General features: G+C 38.0%; 3 protein-coding genes across 3 annotated transcripts; 1 reads left to right on the top strand and 2 right to left on the bottom strand.

Annotated features, from left to right (window-relative positions):
- Nucleotides 1-146: 146 nt before the first annotated feature.
- LOC117297565 (NADH dehydrogenase [ubiquinone] 1 alpha subcomplex subunit 11-like) lies at nucleotides 147-5,002 on the top strand. The gene is made up of 4 exons (XM_033780663.1): nucleotides 147-345; nucleotides 1,394-1,486; nucleotides 2,185-2,304; nucleotides 3,028-5,002. Exons 1-4 carry the CDS (start codon nucleotides 261-263, stop codon nucleotides 3,141-3,143), a joined length of 414 nt encoding a protein of 137 aa, XP_033636554.1. The 5' UTR covers nucleotides 147-260; the 3' UTR covers nucleotides 3,144-5,002.
- A 1,840-nt stretch (nucleotides 5,003-6,842) lies between these two features.
- LOC117297564 (cytochrome c oxidase assembly factor 7-like) lies at nucleotides 6,843-11,182 on the bottom strand. The gene is made up of 3 exons (XM_033780662.1): nucleotides 11,008-11,182; nucleotides 9,870-10,010; nucleotides 6,843-8,724 (listed from the first exon to the last, which is right to left on the bottom strand). The coding sequence occupies exons 1-3, from the start codon at nucleotides 11,108-11,110 to the stop codon at nucleotides 8,288-8,290; spliced, it is 681 nt and encodes a 226-aa protein (XP_033636553.1). The 5' UTR covers nucleotides 11,111-11,182; the 3' UTR covers nucleotides 6,843-8,287.
- A 2,285-nt stretch (nucleotides 11,183-13,467) lies between these two features.
- LOC117297873 (telomerase RNA component interacting RNase-like) lies at nucleotides 13,468-16,249 on the bottom strand. The gene is made up of 3 exons (XM_033781043.1): nucleotides 15,703-16,249; nucleotides 14,777-14,848; nucleotides 13,468-14,082 (listed from the first exon to the last, which is right to left on the bottom strand). Exons 1-3 carry the CDS (start codon nucleotides 16,120-16,122, stop codon nucleotides 13,987-13,989), a joined length of 588 nt encoding a protein of 195 aa, XP_033636934.1. The 5' UTR covers nucleotides 16,123-16,249; the 3' UTR covers nucleotides 13,468-13,986.
- Nucleotides 16,250-17,117: the final 868 nt, after the last annotated feature.

Below are 17,117 nucleotides of genomic sequence, written 5' to 3'. Positions count from 1 at the left end.
ATGAAGCATAAATACAATTATCTTTAGCGTTATTTCCCCTCATTTATAGCTAAAACGTGAGAAAACAAAGGTTTGGAACAAAAAACAGTTCCGTTTCGTGATAAACATTGCGCCCTGAAATATCGAGGTCAAAAAGTTCAAAGGTTAAATGTTGACCTCCATTGCACCGACTGTTTCGCATGCAGCGAATGACTTGGGGTAGTGTCTCTTCAATTTGTACCCTGAAAAACCATCGTTTTTATCAGTTTATTGAATAAAGGATGGGTATTGCTCGCATAGATAACTTGGACGGCAAAGAACCGATCAGGAATGTTTTGAACACGACGGCTGTAGGCGGTGCTGCAGGTAAAAACATTTTTAGTATTTTTTTAAAGTTTAATAAAAATAACAAACTTTAACTTTTTTTATTATAAATAAATTATAATAGGCCTAAGTTTTACTCTTCTATTAGAGTTTCATAGAATTTGTGCTTAATATTCTAATTTAGAATTAATTTATAACGTACATTGATCTCAAGTTGTGACAGTGACACTCAGGGCAGTGTTGTTAATTGTGTTTATAAATTATTATTGATATAGGCCTATAGGCCTATTATATTAATAATTAATTGTATTTGTATTTAAAATTTTGATGAATGATATTTTTATTTTTGTATATAATAAGCATGATATGGATAGGTGCCAATTGACCGACGAGACAGCTCGACCGTTCGGCCAACTCAACGGATGTTTTTTTCAACTGTCGGACAACTTGACTTAGGACCAAGACAAGCCGACAAATGGCCGTGACGGGGCCTCATCACGGGGCGTGCAGAGGGTCGGGAAAGGGGGATGGGTTAGGGTAGGTTAGGGTTAGGGTTGGGGTAAGCCTAGGGTTAGGGTTTGGGTTAGAGTTAGGGTTAAGGTTAAGATTTACGGGAAATTTGTGTTAACATGTCTGTAACGGAGGTCCGTTCAACCGTTGACTTGTCTTGGCCATCCGTCGAGTTGTCTCAACTAGTCGAGTCGTCTGAACCGTTGATTTGTCCGAACGGTTGAGCTGTCTCAACCGTCGAGTTGTTCGAATCGTCAAATTGTCCGACGGACGAGTTGTCTGACATCCATCAATTCATGATGACGTTGTTTTATGGTAGACCCAGTTACTTTTATCGTTATTGGTCGACCAATGAAAGTTTTACGACCGTTAGCCACCAATAACTGAAGTTTCCTTTGTACTACACAACCAAAACTTTCCCCACACACTCAAATATACATTGACTTTTTGTTGAGTGGAATTGAAAAAACATCTTCAAAAAATGAAATTTTCTGCACAGTATTTACTGTTGTTTTTCTGCCGCATCCCCCGTTTTGTTACATCTCAATATGCTCAACACTTTATAATTTTTTTGTTCCAGGTATCGCCTACTCGGGAACGAATCTTGTTATGTTCTTCCCTAAGACATTCGGAGAAGCAGTAGGAAGGTCCCTTACCCACACAGCAACATTCGGTAAATACTACATATTAGAGTCTGGTACTGTTTCACTTTGAAGATGAAGTGGTAGTCTTGGCCTATGACATCAATGATGGATAGTGGGTTTTGGTTTTGTATAGACGATGTGACCTCTGACATCACTCGAAAACCATAACATGATTTGGGCGCACAGCCAGCTAGCTTTTTGCCCGGCGAAACATGACGTATTCAGTGTTTTATCAACAGAGGGCGTTTTGAATGTAAACATAGGTCACATCGTCTATAGCTTGTAGTTATTAAAAAAAAATAAATAAAAAAAAAAACACCTAGCAGCTTCCATACTCAGTAAACTAAACTTTTCACTGAGTATTAACTGAGTGTGACTGTGCATTAGTTAACATCTACTAAACTGTTGCATTGCAGTACCTGCAGCTATGATACAAAGTGTAGCCATCAGGCTAGCTCGGTGGTCTAGTGGTAAGACATCTGTTCTATCAATGCAAAGGTTGTGGGTTCGAGTTCAACTCGAGTGATTCGCCTGTAGATTGTTTTCGTAGAACTTGGTATAAATTACTGAGGATACAGTGCATAACACTCGTCAGTGTTAGGGTAAAATACAAATTATTATTTATCTCTGATGCAAAAATGTACAAAATTTTAGGAATTTTTTTACATCTATCAGTTGGTATGAGGTTGTTTCACTGATCATTCATTGTTTGTTTTCTCTTATCTAGCCATGATGGGCGCAGTTTTTGGAGCAGGAACTACTATATCAGCATCTGTAAGAGGAAAAGATGACCTGTACAATTATTTCATCGGTGGATGCTTGTCAGGAGTCATGCTTGGAGCTAAGAGTAAGTATATTTTATGGTAATGAAACTAAAGACCTGTTCCCACTGGACAGTTTTTTCCCGCTGCAATGCGGAAAGTTTCCAAGACTGGCTTTTGTGTAAATCTACCGTGCAGTCCCACCTAAACTTATATTCTCTGATGTTCGTTTGCAGAGAGTTTTACAGCATAGTCGCGGTAGGTTTACAGGGCAGAGCTGTTCAAATTTTAGCGACCCTGATAAGACACCATGGCTATGTGGAAGTCTTCCATGACCTCTATCAGCCTGTTAGTTTACTGACATCCCCCATTGGATTTAATGCAGAAAAGTTGTGGTACCTAAAAGAAAAGTCCAATGGGGGGTGCCTCAAAAGTGAACTTAACCATCATTGCTGGCAAGCCTTAGAAAACCTGTAAACAAGATTGCTCGCTATGTGAACCAGAAATTTTGCAATAAACACAAGACTGCGGGCATTGTAGGGTCTTGAGTGACTGGCTGGACGCTAACAAAAAACTGGCCTGCAATCCAGTCCTCTTATGTCAATGGTCATTGGGCCACCATTACATTTTTTTGTAAGTTCCCTTGGTAGTATATGGCGCGGCCTGCCAGGTACCCAATTATACCCCCCAGAAAAATGTCCACTCTGGCCTCCGCCATCATGACACACTATAAATCACGAAAATGTCTCATGCCTTGACATTTTAAAGATGACTTTAAAATTTCTTTATTTTTGTTTTACCTTTCACAGCTCACAGTTACCCCATTGGATCAGGAGCTTGTGTTGGTTTGGGCTCCCTGGCGGCATTCTCCAAATTATGGCATAGGCAAGGATGGGGTCCTGTCGTCCCCAAACCAACATACTAATAAAGAGATGATATATTTATGTTGAAGATATTTGTCGCATAAAGTGACGCCCAGTTCGTACTTCCAGTCACATGGCTGTTTTCGCAGCAAACGTTTCGCAGCAATTGAGCACGTTTCAACTGCTGCGAATAAGTTGTTGCGAATTTGTGATGTCAACATTCGTATCGCATTTGCATTCGCAGGAAGTACGGACCGGGTTTTAGTAACCTTTCAGAGACATGCAATAGAATCAGCTTGTTTGAACATTTAGCAGCCCTTGACATCAAGAGTGTAAACCTTAGTCGAGGACCAACCTCTTCCAGGCCTGGAATTTCATCTTTGAGAAGGCGAGGCCATTTTTATTTTGCAAAGAGTACTTCCATTTGAAAATCTTAAAATTCTATGAGGAATTAAGGCCAAGACCAAGGTAACAGAGGCTATGGCCTCCATGTTGTTCAAGGTCTGCCCCCTACCATCTCCTAAGGTATGGTGCATTAACTACAGTTGATAATGTTTTGGGATATTTGATCTCAATTGAAATGTTCCCAAACCAAGAGTGACAACCATTCTTTAAGTACGACTACATAGCGAAAATTGTTCTGATATTATTTTGGTCTCTGAAGGGTTACATTTTCAGTATGCAATTTCATTATGTTTTTTGCTTTAGGAGCGTCTTGAAAGTCAGACATGTTCTAGGCACGAAAGGACTGATCCCTAAGGCATACGTCTGCAATTTAGTAGAGTGCTAGGACGTTCTGCTGAACTGCTGCATTGTTCTGAACTATGAGAACAACCCTACTCATGTGATTATTAGCAGAGCATTTTGAACATTCCAATAAAATGTTCAGGCGATCTAACAGACCAGTCCACATATGCCTGCTGTAGAAATTACTAACTGATCCAATTAGTTCTACTGTTCGGACTTTTGAGACGCTTTCTACACACATGCATGATTTGTTAATAGTATAATACTTGAGTCATTTCTCCAAGTTTTGTTTACTTTCTTGAGACCAGAGCTTGATTACACAAAGCAGTTGTCAGTGTAGATTTCACAAAGCAGTTGTCAGTGTAGTGATTTGTTTTGTGACAACATTTTGCTTAGAAATTCAGATTGATACACAGTTAAGATCAATCAATAGCTCTTTGTGAAATATACCCATCGGCCAACTTCACAAACCATTATTAAGCAGGAACTTGTTGTACTGACAAAAGTTAGCAGCAAACCAGTCACAAGCAATCTTATGGTATTTGGCTGGTCCCCATTTTAATTCAGCAATAATTTGTGTGTGCTAAGAGATTTATTGTACTGAACAGCTTTATGGAATTGTTGCCTGTATCCAATTTCATTAAGCTGTTTTAGAAAATTGCTAAGCAACATTTTCTGCTAAACAGTTAAGCAGAAAATGTTGCTTAGCAATTTTCTAGGCCGAGCAAGAAAAGAACGGGGCACCAGTCACAACAATGGTTACTGTTTGTATTTTGGCTGGTAACCTATTTTTGCAAAGCAAAGGTTTTTGGTGCTAAGCAAGTTTTTGTGTTTAGAGGCGTTATGAAATTGGGCCCAGGGCTCAAGGTGATAAAAAGCCAATAAGAAGAATTTTTTTTTTCACAAAGCATCCAGTCAAGAATCTTTTTTCTTCCCCATAACAAGTGGCACATGAAGGGAAGAATTTAAAAGTAATCAAAACTAAAACTGGCTCTCTTATCATATAGAAACTTTGCAGTTTGTTTGGGAGAAATTTTAAAGAGATGATGTGAAGTTATTGCATAACAGTGGAGCGTCTGATTTCAGTGAAAGTCAGACGAACTGAATGTGTCTCTCTGGAAAACCCTTATTTTCCTCTTGTAAATAAAATAATTGATGAATTTAACAGAAAGTGTAATTCTGATTTAGTCATTATTTGGTTTGTTATTTAACTCTATTATTGCAGTATACTTAAAAATAAATATAAAATGTTTGAATTTGTCTTTGAATGGTTTGCATAAAATCGATGAGATCAAAGTACCAAAAGTTCACAGATATACAAAAACATGTTCGTGTAATTTAAGTGATATAAATATAGTCATGGTGAAAAAGTCCTCTTGTGAAACATTTTTTCCTGAAATGTTTTAGTTTTTGAGAAATGAGTAAAACCACAGTTTGGGTCCAATGTGACCAAACCTGATGTTTGAAAACTGTTAAAACAGACAGTTCAGGTTTTTTCTTTCTTGGACTCTGATGACCGATTGAGCTTGAACTATCACAGATTTCGTTTTTCATGCTTATGTTGGGTCACATAAAATGTGAATAATGTTCTTTGACTGTTACAAATGTTGTACATGCTTTAAGTGAATGTGAGACACCATAAAGAAACACAAAACAATGATTAGGGTACTAGAAACAACACTTTTCATATGGCAGTAAGTACTGACGCACTTTCAATTTTATTCAAGATACACTTGATAATATACATGTATCCCACATGGCAAGTAGCAGTTTATACACACTGAAACAAATCCGACATGTAAATATTTCCTCACAGACCATGGAGGAAGGACATTTAAAGATACTTTGTGTACTTTTAAGCTTTTCCTCTCCAAAGGAAATTCTGTTTATAAATTCTATATAATTTGTTTTTTCTTCTGTGCTAGTATTGGTCAAAATATTGTATGTGTTCTCCAACTATGAATCCACCAGTCCACACAAAAAAAACCCCCCAGCTTCCTACAGGTGTTGTGTCAACTTGAATCATACTGATTATCAATGATGCAAGAAGCAATTTGTCTCGGACTACAAATTTTTCAAATTAAAACATTTTGGACACGGTTATGAAAACTATGAAACCGTTAAAGATACTTCTGTGCTGAAAGAAAAGGGTTTGAATTGAATATAATGGTAAATTGGCAATGCTTATATTGTTGTTAACACTCAACAGTACTTAACACAAAATGTAATGAATAGTCAGTGTAAAAGCAATATGTAATACTACATGTATGAAAGAATCAATAATTAATTGCTGGTTTGTACATAATGCAAAACAAAACACATTTACAGTAAATTTGCACACAAATTTGATTAAAATTTCACACAAAACCAAGCATATTCAAAACTATTCAACATTTGAACATCATTTGAAAGATTACACCAGTCAGTTGTGCCCATTTCTGTGCCAAGTGACATTTGACTTGTGCAATGTACCACACATGAAATTGTGTTGATTACAGGTTTCACAGACATTCCCAGCCAAAAGTTATTTTTATTTGTGAGTGCCAGAATAGATACTCTCTTAATTTCTGCTGAGCAAACAACTCGGATCAAATGTGGTTAGCAGAAATGCAAACTAGCATTGTAAATAATAAAGCACCAAAATAAAGATGGGCCCTGACTAAAAAGAGGATGAATGTAGAAAATATATGTCATGACTTCATACAAGGTTTGTGGTGGAAAATGACATTGAATACAACACACCCTTAATAAGAAAGACCATGAAACAACACCCGTTCAGAAATTCTTTGAGTACCTTGTTTTTCTTTTCATAAAACCAAAGTTCATACTTTTTTATTTTACAACAGTTAGGCCTATCAAAAATACAAACCAAACTTTTACCTTGTGTGTAATTAATTTAGCTGTAGTTGCCCATATGATTTGAGGTATTGCATGGTGAGGTACCAATTTAAATTTGGTTAGCGGTAACACCATGTGTGCATCTACTTGCCAGGTAGAGTTTGTTCTTTAGAGATCTGTCTTTTTTAAAATCTACTACTGCGGAGTACTGCGGAGTAGATTTATCTGATGTTTGGGAGACTTCTCAGAATAAAATCGAGTATAGTGAAGTACGTACATAGCTTAGATGGTTGTTGTATGCAATGTTTACGTTTAAACCAACCAAGGAAGAATCCTTTTCGAAAATGTGAAAGTACTATAAAGTGATAAAACAACTTATATTCTGCAGTGGTACACATGAAAGTTAATTTATGGGAGGTCAAGTGGATTTTGATGTCGTGTTTCACTACTAGCATTGTCATGAATGAAAATAAACCTATTATGCCTACATGCCTTGTTTCAAAAACTGCTGTGGTCTGGGGTAGCTTCAAAATGCACTGGCAGGTCTGGAATTACTGGTCTTGGCCTTTGTGCCCTTTAAAAGTTTCCACCCGACTTTAAGATTTTCTAATGGAAATGGCCTTGCCCTTTCAACATGTTCAAAGATGAAGTAGGCCTGGTTTTACAACGAGAGAGGATCCACCCCCAGTTATCATTGGACTTTTCAAGCCCCATACTGTCCTGTGACTTAACGTGATTGATCAAAGTTGTCCAGCATCTTGTTGTGATTGGTCAATGCTGTCCATCATCTTGTTTTGATTGGTTAAAACCAGACCCTGCATCCTGTTGTGATTGGTTAATGCTATTCAGCATCCTTCTGTGATTGGTGAAAGCTATTCAAGGTGCTTGTTGTGATTGGTTAATGCTAGGCCCTGCATCTTGTTGTGTCGATAAACATACATCTTTGGTATCACAATACAATACAACCATAAAATGGATGAAGCAACTAAGTAACAAATATTGACCTGTATTTTTGTTTAAAAAAAAGTACAATTTGGCAAAAACAAACAGTTCGAAACCCTTACTCGTTAAAGTAACAAAGAATTTTAGTAAAAAATGTTGAATTGCATAAAAGATAAAGACAGTTTTTCTCTTCTTTATCTCACACACCGAAGCGTGATAAGCACCGTATACATCATGTACTTGAACTTGGGTGGGATTCGCACCCACAACCCCTCCAAGTCTAGAGCAATAGAACGCTAAGACGTCTAACATTTTTATTTTGGAACATTCAGGTAGAGGTAGAAAGTTTTGCTTTCTATTTCCATAATTCTTTGTCAAAATATAAAGCATAATGCAAACAAATGTTGCTGAACCTAAATATTTTGAGACAGTAAATAAAAAAATAGCTACATAAAAAAAAATGTGCAGGTTAGTTCTCACTGATAAACACTTGATGGCAAAAAGTGGGATTTATGTTTATAAAATATTCCTTAGTTCACAGCTCACTTTAAAACTCCGGCCCCCAAACTACCTAAATATCTTTGGTTGTTCAATACCCAATTTTAATTAAGTTTTTCACAATATTAATTTTAAAACTTGAAATTGCTAAATCCTAATTTGATCTAAGTTTTCAACAACATCATTTTCCACCCGTTTCTCCAAATTTCATCTGTGCCGATTTCTCCTTTGCCTGTCGTTGCAAGTCCTTCGCTTTCTCTTTGTATTCTTGTGATAATTTCTCATTCTTCGCCGTGCCGTCCCCAAGCTTGTACATACGACTAACATTAGCACAGCCATAGACATGATCGAGCTTACAGCTCTTCAATGTAAACTGGAAGGCTTTTCGCATGTCCTTCTGAACAGTATCTAAACCCTGCAGGTAAATGCTTCCGAGTTGATAACAGCTTTCTTGGTGGTCACTATCGCAGGCTTTCTTGAGGCACTCGACTGCTTTGGGGACATCCCGAGTCTCGCCGCCACTCAGTGCGACACCAGCACCGTAACACCCTGTCATGTATCCTCCATCACAGCTCTTTGTGAAATACTCTACAGCCTTTTTTCTATCTTTGGTAACACCTTCAAAGAGAAAAGACAACAGGAGTAAATCAATCTAGGATTGGAAATAATGTTTCAGGAATGACAGTGCCTCTTATGGTGCACAGTTTGTGGAGAAAATAACGGTCAGGTTTTGGATCAGTCAGATTTAACTATATGTGTTCATGACTACATGACTTTAAGCATCTTGGAACTAAGAACGCCAGAGTCGGGCATGCAACTGTAACTTCACCAAAAAAAGAGGAAATTACAAAATTTAAAAGATTTTGTACAGTATATTTCAATTTTGAATGGTAAGCAGATGTTACAAGAAGAGGAAATCAGCTGATCCGAGGAAAAGTTGCATGCCTGCAGAGCGTGAGCTGACAACAAACATCTCTGGAGATAGTTTTGTTCACATATTTCGAGGAACTTAGTGGAATGTCATGGGACAGGATAAGCACACCGGACTCGAGCTCTTGTGTTTGTGATCATTACTATAGAGTGTGGGAAGCAAGACACTGAACCATTGGATTGCTTCATCCTTCGGATGGGATGTAAAGCTGTAGGACCTGTGTGTTGTGTATACATGTAGAAGAACCCAGTACACCCTTTGGTATGAGATTGATGAATAGCTTTATTTAGATCAGTTTGAAAGACTCTGCTAGGGTCGAAACGCCAGGCCATTGTTTGCATCTACACCATAAGTAGTTTTGGTTGGTAAGCACGTTGCAATGCACAGGGTATCATGGCCGGGTGGAGTAGAGCACCAAACTCAAGCTCTGATACTTCTGTTCAGCAGAGTGTGAGTTCCAATCCCGGTCGTGACACATGTGTCCCTGAGCAAGGCACTTAACTATAATTGCTTCTCTCCACCCAGGGGTAAATGGGTTCCTGTGAGGGCAAGAGATGGTTCTTGTGATTGGTTTAGCCAAGTAGCGCATGATTGTTGCACAGGCTGTATACTCCCCAGGGAGATGAGGTGGTTAAGGAATGATTTAAGGCCCAGTGAATAATGTCGGAAGGGCAATGAGATGCCCTCCGGTGTGAAAAGCGCTATATATAAAAACTGGTTATTAATATTATAATTATTGATCTTAATTAAATTTTCTCAATTTGAAAGTTGTTGACCACAGTTGACCACCACTCGTAAAATAAACTTGATTGTACAAAACAACTTAACAAACCTCTTCCATACAGATGTAATGCTCCTAACTTGTTGCATGCTACAACATGGTTGTACTTAGTGCAGCTCAGATTATATGCAGACGTGGCTTTTTCAAAGTCACCTTTTATGGATGCATAGAATTCTCCCAGTCTGTAGCAACCTGTAATAAATTAAGACGTAGAATACAGACGAACATGTTTATTAAATCCAGGCCTGATAATGATGGAGGCACGGTGGCAACTGCCTTCTTTGCCCTTGATTATTGCCCTGGTATGGATGAAACGCCTTCGGGCCCTTGCTCTTTAAAAAACAAAGCATCAGGCAAGTGATTTATGTTTTAAAAGCAAGCAAGCAAGCAATCATTATCAAATCATGAAAACACTTACATCTTCTACTACTAAGTTATTGTGGTCTTATATAGTCATAGACCCAGTAACTGGGGCGCTAGTTAGTATGACCGATAATGTCAACATTTTGAAAAAAGAATACAGCGCCCCAGTTACTGGGTCTTTGCAGGATAAATGAATGGGGATCATTTTTTTTCTGTGTACTTCTTCTCAAATTGCGTTTTGGTTTGTGCTGAAAATTTAGAATGATTGGGGATTTTAATTTGATTTGACTGCACAACAAAACAAAATTGCTGAAATTGAAACTGAAATTGAAACTGTGCACAACAAGCAAGGTAAAGGTTTTCAATCATACATCTTGGGTAATTAGTTTGATCCATTTACTGCTGCATGCAGCAGTTTAAACTTTAGTCTTAGGCCTACTTAACTTACTAAAATACAACTTTTTAGATACAAGGTTTAGTGTAACAACTACCAATAACAACAATGTAACCGTAAAGAAAGTGTGGTCCTTTCTCTACTAGAGTGTAACCAACCATTTTGTAACGGTAGGCTACCGTAGTACAACAATGTAACCGTAAAGAAAGTGTGGTCCTTTCTCTAGAGTGTAACCAACCATTTTGTAACGGTAGGCTACCGTAGTATATGTACATGAAAGGACCTAACCCAGTTTAGGTAAGCCCCATCCCCCATCCCAACCCAATGACCGATTCAATGCACCGTGAGCTGAGGAGACACGGCCGGGGTCCAACCTCCAGCGCGCAGCCGAAGAATGAATGTCGGTACTTGACCGTTGCATTTTCTACCTACCTTCCCCCGTCTTTTCACGGTGACACTGGTAGTTGTACTCCGTTTCAAGATTATGGAGATACTCCTTAACTTCTTCTTCACTATTGAAATTAACTCTATTCATTTTTCCAGAGGAATTATCCAGTAATTTACTAACAAAATAATGGTACGATTGAGTGATTCGTTATGCAATGGACATCAGCACACTTTGCAATAGCGCCCTCTGTAGTTATATTTTCGCATTATTTATTTTGATGAGCAGCCTGCATTATTTTATTTATGTTTTTTTTTTTACCACTGATTTATTGTGGCAGTTCAAACTGAGTAGAAAGATGAATCATAAGAAGAAACAATCATCACAAAAGGGGTATGGACAAAACGTTCATCAATGGCTGGTCGTCATACAAAATATTTTATGCCTGCCCAATAATAATAAATTGTATTACTCTTTTGGGGCCCAATTTCATAAGGCAGCTAAGCACTATAATAATTACGCTTACCAGAATGCGGTTAGCCAAATGTGGTACAATTTGTGACTGGTATCCTACTCATTGTTACAGAAAATTGTTAAAGGCGCTGGACACAATTGGTAAATCGTCAAGTATCAGTCTTCTCACTTGTTGGTGTGTATCTCAACTTTATTCATACAATATTAAACAAACCTATGAAAGTTTGAGCTCAATCGGTCGTCGAAGTTGCGAGAGATGGAAGAAACAACGCCATTGTCGCACAAGTTGTGGGATTTCAGATGCTTGAAATCGTGAAATCGCAAAATAACAAACCTGTGAAATTTTGAACTCAACTGGTCGTCGAAGTTGCGAGATAATAATGGAAGAAAAAAACACCTCTGTCACACGAAGTTGTGTGCTTTCAGATGCTTGGTTTCGGGACCTCAAAATCTAATTCCGAGGTCTCAAAATCAAATTCGTGGAAAATTACTTCTTTATCGAAAATTATTATGTTACTTCTGAGGGAGCCGTTTCTCACAATGGTGTATACTATCAACAGCTCTCCATTACTCGTTTCCAAGTAAGGTTTTATGCTAATAACTATTCTGAGTAATTACCAATAGTGTCCACTGCCTTTAAGCACCATTTTCTGTGTAAGCAGTTCTATGACCAGTTCAATATTGTTACCTTTACCAACAAAAATCATGCAAAACACTTATATAGCACTTCAAAATTAAAACAATAGATGAAATATCTTTTTTGACAAAGAAGACTTTATTGTCAAAGTTTGTAATTAACATAATTGTCTTGGATAATACTCAAAGAAAGAAGGGGCAATTCAAATAACAATCATTGGTTGTTGCTTAGCAGACTCTGGCTGTGACTGTTGCTGAGGACATTTCAATGCATGATGACAAAGCAATCCATAGCCATAGCCAATTGACAGTCGCCAAAATGCAATAAATCTAAACTGGGCCAATAACTGCACTAGTCAGCTAGTTTAACTTTAGCTATCCCTAATTTAATACAATTAATTGAATTTAATAGTATGCATTTCTCCAAAAGGGACATTTCAAAGCAATCAAAAGATTGTTGACGAGGACAGGTTTGCAGGAATGTTGAGTAAAGGGAAATAATCTCCATAAACAATGTGGTCCTGTAATCAATAGTTGCTCTAATATCGAACTAATTTTAGCCCTAGTTTTTATATCCAAACCTCTTGCTGAAAGTTCACTCAAAACTTGTAGTCCTTTAAAAATATTTCTGGTCCCGTAAAAGTAATGATAGTGGTAATAACTTTAATTACATTAGGTTTGTCTTCGGAGTCTTGAAGCCAACAGATGTTAATGATACTAAACATTACTTAGGATGGTTTGAAATATACAAATTAATGGCCGTCTTTGACTTTAGAACTTCACATTTCTTTGTACTGTTTCACTTCGAGGTTTGGCAATTTTGAAATTAACAGCACATTATTTGCAAAACCAATATTTATAAATATACTGGTTGAAAAAACTCTGGTCGAGTTGTACAACCTCTATACTAGGTGCAGTTATTAGTTTATTTATAGATACAAACCAAATAAATGGTACCAGAAAAATGCCATATATAAAACAACCACTTTGGAAAAATCCTTTAACCAACTGTAGTACTACTCCATTGAAATATAAATGAGGTAGGGGTAGACCAATTTCAATTTGACTGATATTTACAAAACAAGCAAAACTTGCTAGTTGGAAACACGTTGCCTTGGATCGGTCGAGTTGGTCTCTGAAAAGCGTTTGTAACCGTTTGTTATAAAATGCATATGGTTTGAAAGATGTTTAAAAAGTAGAATACAATGATCCACACACATTTGCCTCGACATTGCATGGTTTTCCTTTTACTTTGCGAACTAAAACGGTCGGCCATTAATGGGAGTCAAAAATTTGACTCCCATAATTGGCCGACCGTGTTTGTCGACGAGGTAAAAGGAAAACCACGCAATTTTGAGTGATACTTATGTGGATCATTATATTCTACTCTTAAAATATATTTTTTAATCATAATATGCAATCTATAACAAAAGGTTACAAACGCTTTTCAAAGACCAACTCGACTGACCCAAGGCAATGGTTCCTTTAAATAGGCAGGATACACTTTTGGTAGCTCTTAAAGACCAGTATCCTCACTTGGTGTGCCTAAAAATAACAAACCTGTGTAAAACTGGGCTCGGTTGGTCATCAAAATTGCAAGAAAATAATGGAAGAAAAAAAACCCACCCTCGTTGCATAGAATTGTGTACTCTCAGAAAGTTTCAGATGAGTGAGAGCCTTCCTCATAATTCACAATTTTGAGTATGAAAATTACCCCTTTCTCTAAAACCAAATAGCTTCAAAAGGGTGTCATTTCAATGTTTTGTAATATCAACAGCTCTCCAATGCCCTTTACCAAGTAGGTTTTTATGGCCATTAAGTTTTGGTGAAATTACCAAAGGTGTAACCTCCCTTTATATTAACCAAAGTATGAAATAAATGTATCCAACTATTACTGCTGGCTTGGAGAGAATTCATCACTTGACTAATGGTCGGGATTTGTCCTCATCACCACAAACATGCGCTTTGTATTTCTCTACCTCTGCCAAGTACTTGGACCATGGATCCTTAGGCTGAAAAGAAAAATGGAAAAAGAGGAAAATTATAAACATATTATGGGGTTGGTGTTGGGTTGAGGGTTGGCACAGTGTAATCATGACAGTACTACTCACTGCCCAGGGCACTTAAATTTAAGGGAGACTGCTGTAAATGTGGCTCCCTGATTTGAAGGTCTTAAAATAAAGTAAAATAAAATATTGATGTTGTAAAAAAGAGTTTGAAGGAATCTAGCTATCAACAATTGTTTAGCGTTTGTTAGCCTCAGACTACTTCCAAAAAATTAACCGCCAAAATGTGAGCCAACAACCAACAAAACAGGGGAGGGGGGTGGGGGATGGGGGCGGTGGGGTTGATAAGAAATTTGACTGGTTTAAATGGAAATTTGTGCGACAGCCAGACTTGATTATTTGATCATTGGGTCAGGGTTTGGACCTTCTGGAGTGAATTTTGACTGTTTTTATTTGGCATCTTAATTGGCATTTGGCCCGTGGACAATTGTTAAGGGAGAACGCTGAAGGTGTGAAGGGTGTAGGCATGCGTCTCTCAAGCATTGATGAGGCCTTAGTGCTTCACAGAGGTATCAAAGGCAACTGCCTCCGTGACCCCTGGTCATCGCCTTGGTGCTCTTAGTATGCTCTCCAAGGTACAGTTTATCATCTGCAATGTTTGAAAGGGATAGGGAAAAGAAAAAGGCTAAGTCCTGCATACCGCTTCTGGAGTCTTGGGCTTCTTTACAGTTCCTGTCTTTAGAGAAGGTTTCCCCCCTTTTCGTTTGCCGACCTGTGTAAAAAACAACAAGGACAGCGTCAAACTTAAGCAGACCTCGAGTGATGAAGTCTTTTATCAGATGTCTGAGGAGATGTATTCACCTTCTGGATACTGTCAATCTAATCTATGTAGTTCTTTATAATTGCAAGATATTTGAGAGATGAGAATCGTGGTGGTGCAGATGACCTGACCCCCTATCTCACTGTGACACTGGTGGTATCACGAACATCATCCTCCATCTTCCAAACCACTCCATACATTTCTGACATGATTCTGAGGCACCTCCAGACTATTCGACCCGGTCCCCATGCTGTCTGAACATCAATGATCCACAACTTGTTGTCATCATCGAGAACTCCTAACCTCTCCGAGCTCCCCACCCCCATCAAGATCCCTTCTTTAGTCTGTCACACCTTTTCTCCCTAACCCTTGTTCCACCTGCATACCTGTGGTCTGGATGTTTGTGTTTGCAACTCCACCTCATCATCCCTATATATACCACCCTCATTCTGTACACCTTTGTTAGTCATCCCCTTGCTTTTTTTAAGGCGCTTTCTACCTCTCCCTCTTTTTAATTCTTTTCGCTTGACTATGGCTGCTTCCATTACATAAACACCAAAACTGCTCAAAGTTTTGGGGTTGAAAAGTGTTGGGTGTTGGGGCCATCAGTTTTTTGGTAAAAATATAATCAAACAACAATCATTAGTCAACATCCATTGACTCGTATTTAGTTTACCATGATAACTACTGTCATGACTGTGAAAGTAACTGTCTGTACATTTTTGGGAAATTGGATAATTTTAATATTAAATATTATGAAAAAGTGACGAAAGAAAAGGGGACCAATTTTCCAATAAAGGACTTACATGTGACAAAAGGCTATACTTTTTCTGGGCGGTCGTTACTGTAGATTCTGTTTTACTGGAATCTTCTGTTGCTGTCACTTCCTCTGCTGTTGTCTTTTCTTCAACTTGCTCCCATTTTGACTTTCGCTTTTCATGTTTTATATCTGAATTTCTGTCCATATTCTCACTTTGTTGTGTGGATAAAGTTTGCGAATTGGCACCACAAGATTGTTCAACATCAGAATCTGTTTTGTTGGTTGTTTTTTGATCTGGCAAAAGTGTTTCTTTATCTGTGGGAGTTCGGCCACTCGACGACCCTTCCGTCATGTCCGTGGCCGAGTCACCGCCGGGCCGTCGTTGATTGCTTCCTCCCAGCAGCTCACCGTCCTTCGCCCCGCTCACTGATTGGTCTCCTTTACCTCTGAGTTTTTCTTCTTCCATCCTCTTTCAGAACATTTCCATGAAGCTTCCATCATTAACAAAGGTATTCACTCTTCCCTTTTCTTCCATTTCGTCGACTTTTGTGAGCAGCCCAGCCGCAAAACTTGTGCAGAAAAAAACAATATTACAGTTGTCGGGTATCTAGTGTTCCATAACACTATCAGATGGCACAAGTCCTGCCATGAGGGTATCCGACTATGTCGTTGTAATTTTTTCATAGCGCCACCAAGCGCTGGCTCTAGAATAGTAAAAGTCTGTGGTGGCAAGGTATTATTTTTTTTCATAGCTTACATGTTTTGCTCCTGAGAAAACGGCAAACCCCAACAAGGGATATAAACACAGTGAACGATTTTCCTTGTATAGCAGAGCAAAATAATATGCAAAATGTGTCAGTTGCTATTTTAAAAAAATCATAATTTGCTCCTCAATAAAACCATTCAGAATGCACAAATTTTTTAGTAAAACTATGTTCGCTCCGGATTTTCGGCGATAATCTAAAAAAAAAAACACAAAAAAACGCGACCACTTTTTGAAATTTTCAGATGATTGTTAGGTTTATTATGTTTATCTACATAGATTAAAACAAACGAATGGTTAAAAAATAATCAAAGGTATACTTTTCCTTTAAAATTTATTGCGAGGAATATGCCCGGACTGTGCCCAGTAGGCCTACTTGTCCGGTCATTACCGTTTCGAAGTGTCAAACTCCACCTTTTTGTTTACACAACAAGTCTACAAAATGCTGTCAGTCCATTGTTCCGATGTTATTTTTGTTCTCTGTCAGCTACAGATTGTTTGCCGAATGATGTCATTGACTGTAAGGGTTTTGGCTGCAAATCTTTACCATTACAGAATGGATATCTGAGCGAAACACAATGATAATCAAAGCACTTTGAACACTTTATGTGCTCATGATTTGGTCACTTTTTTTCATGTACTGATTATTCTTATTGTTGAAAAGGCAATGCATATATCTATTGAATTGAACATAGTGA

Source organism: Asterias rubens, chromosome 12 (genome assembly GCF_902459465.1).
Source record: "Asterias rubens chromosome 12, eAstRub1.3, whole genome shotgun sequence".
Classification (NCBI taxonomy): Eukaryota; Metazoa; Echinodermata; class Asteroidea; order Forcipulatida; family Asteriidae; genus Asterias; species Asterias rubens.
The sequence above is the reverse complement of the archived record's forward strand: the minus strand, read 5'-3'. Positions and strand labels throughout refer to the sequence as shown.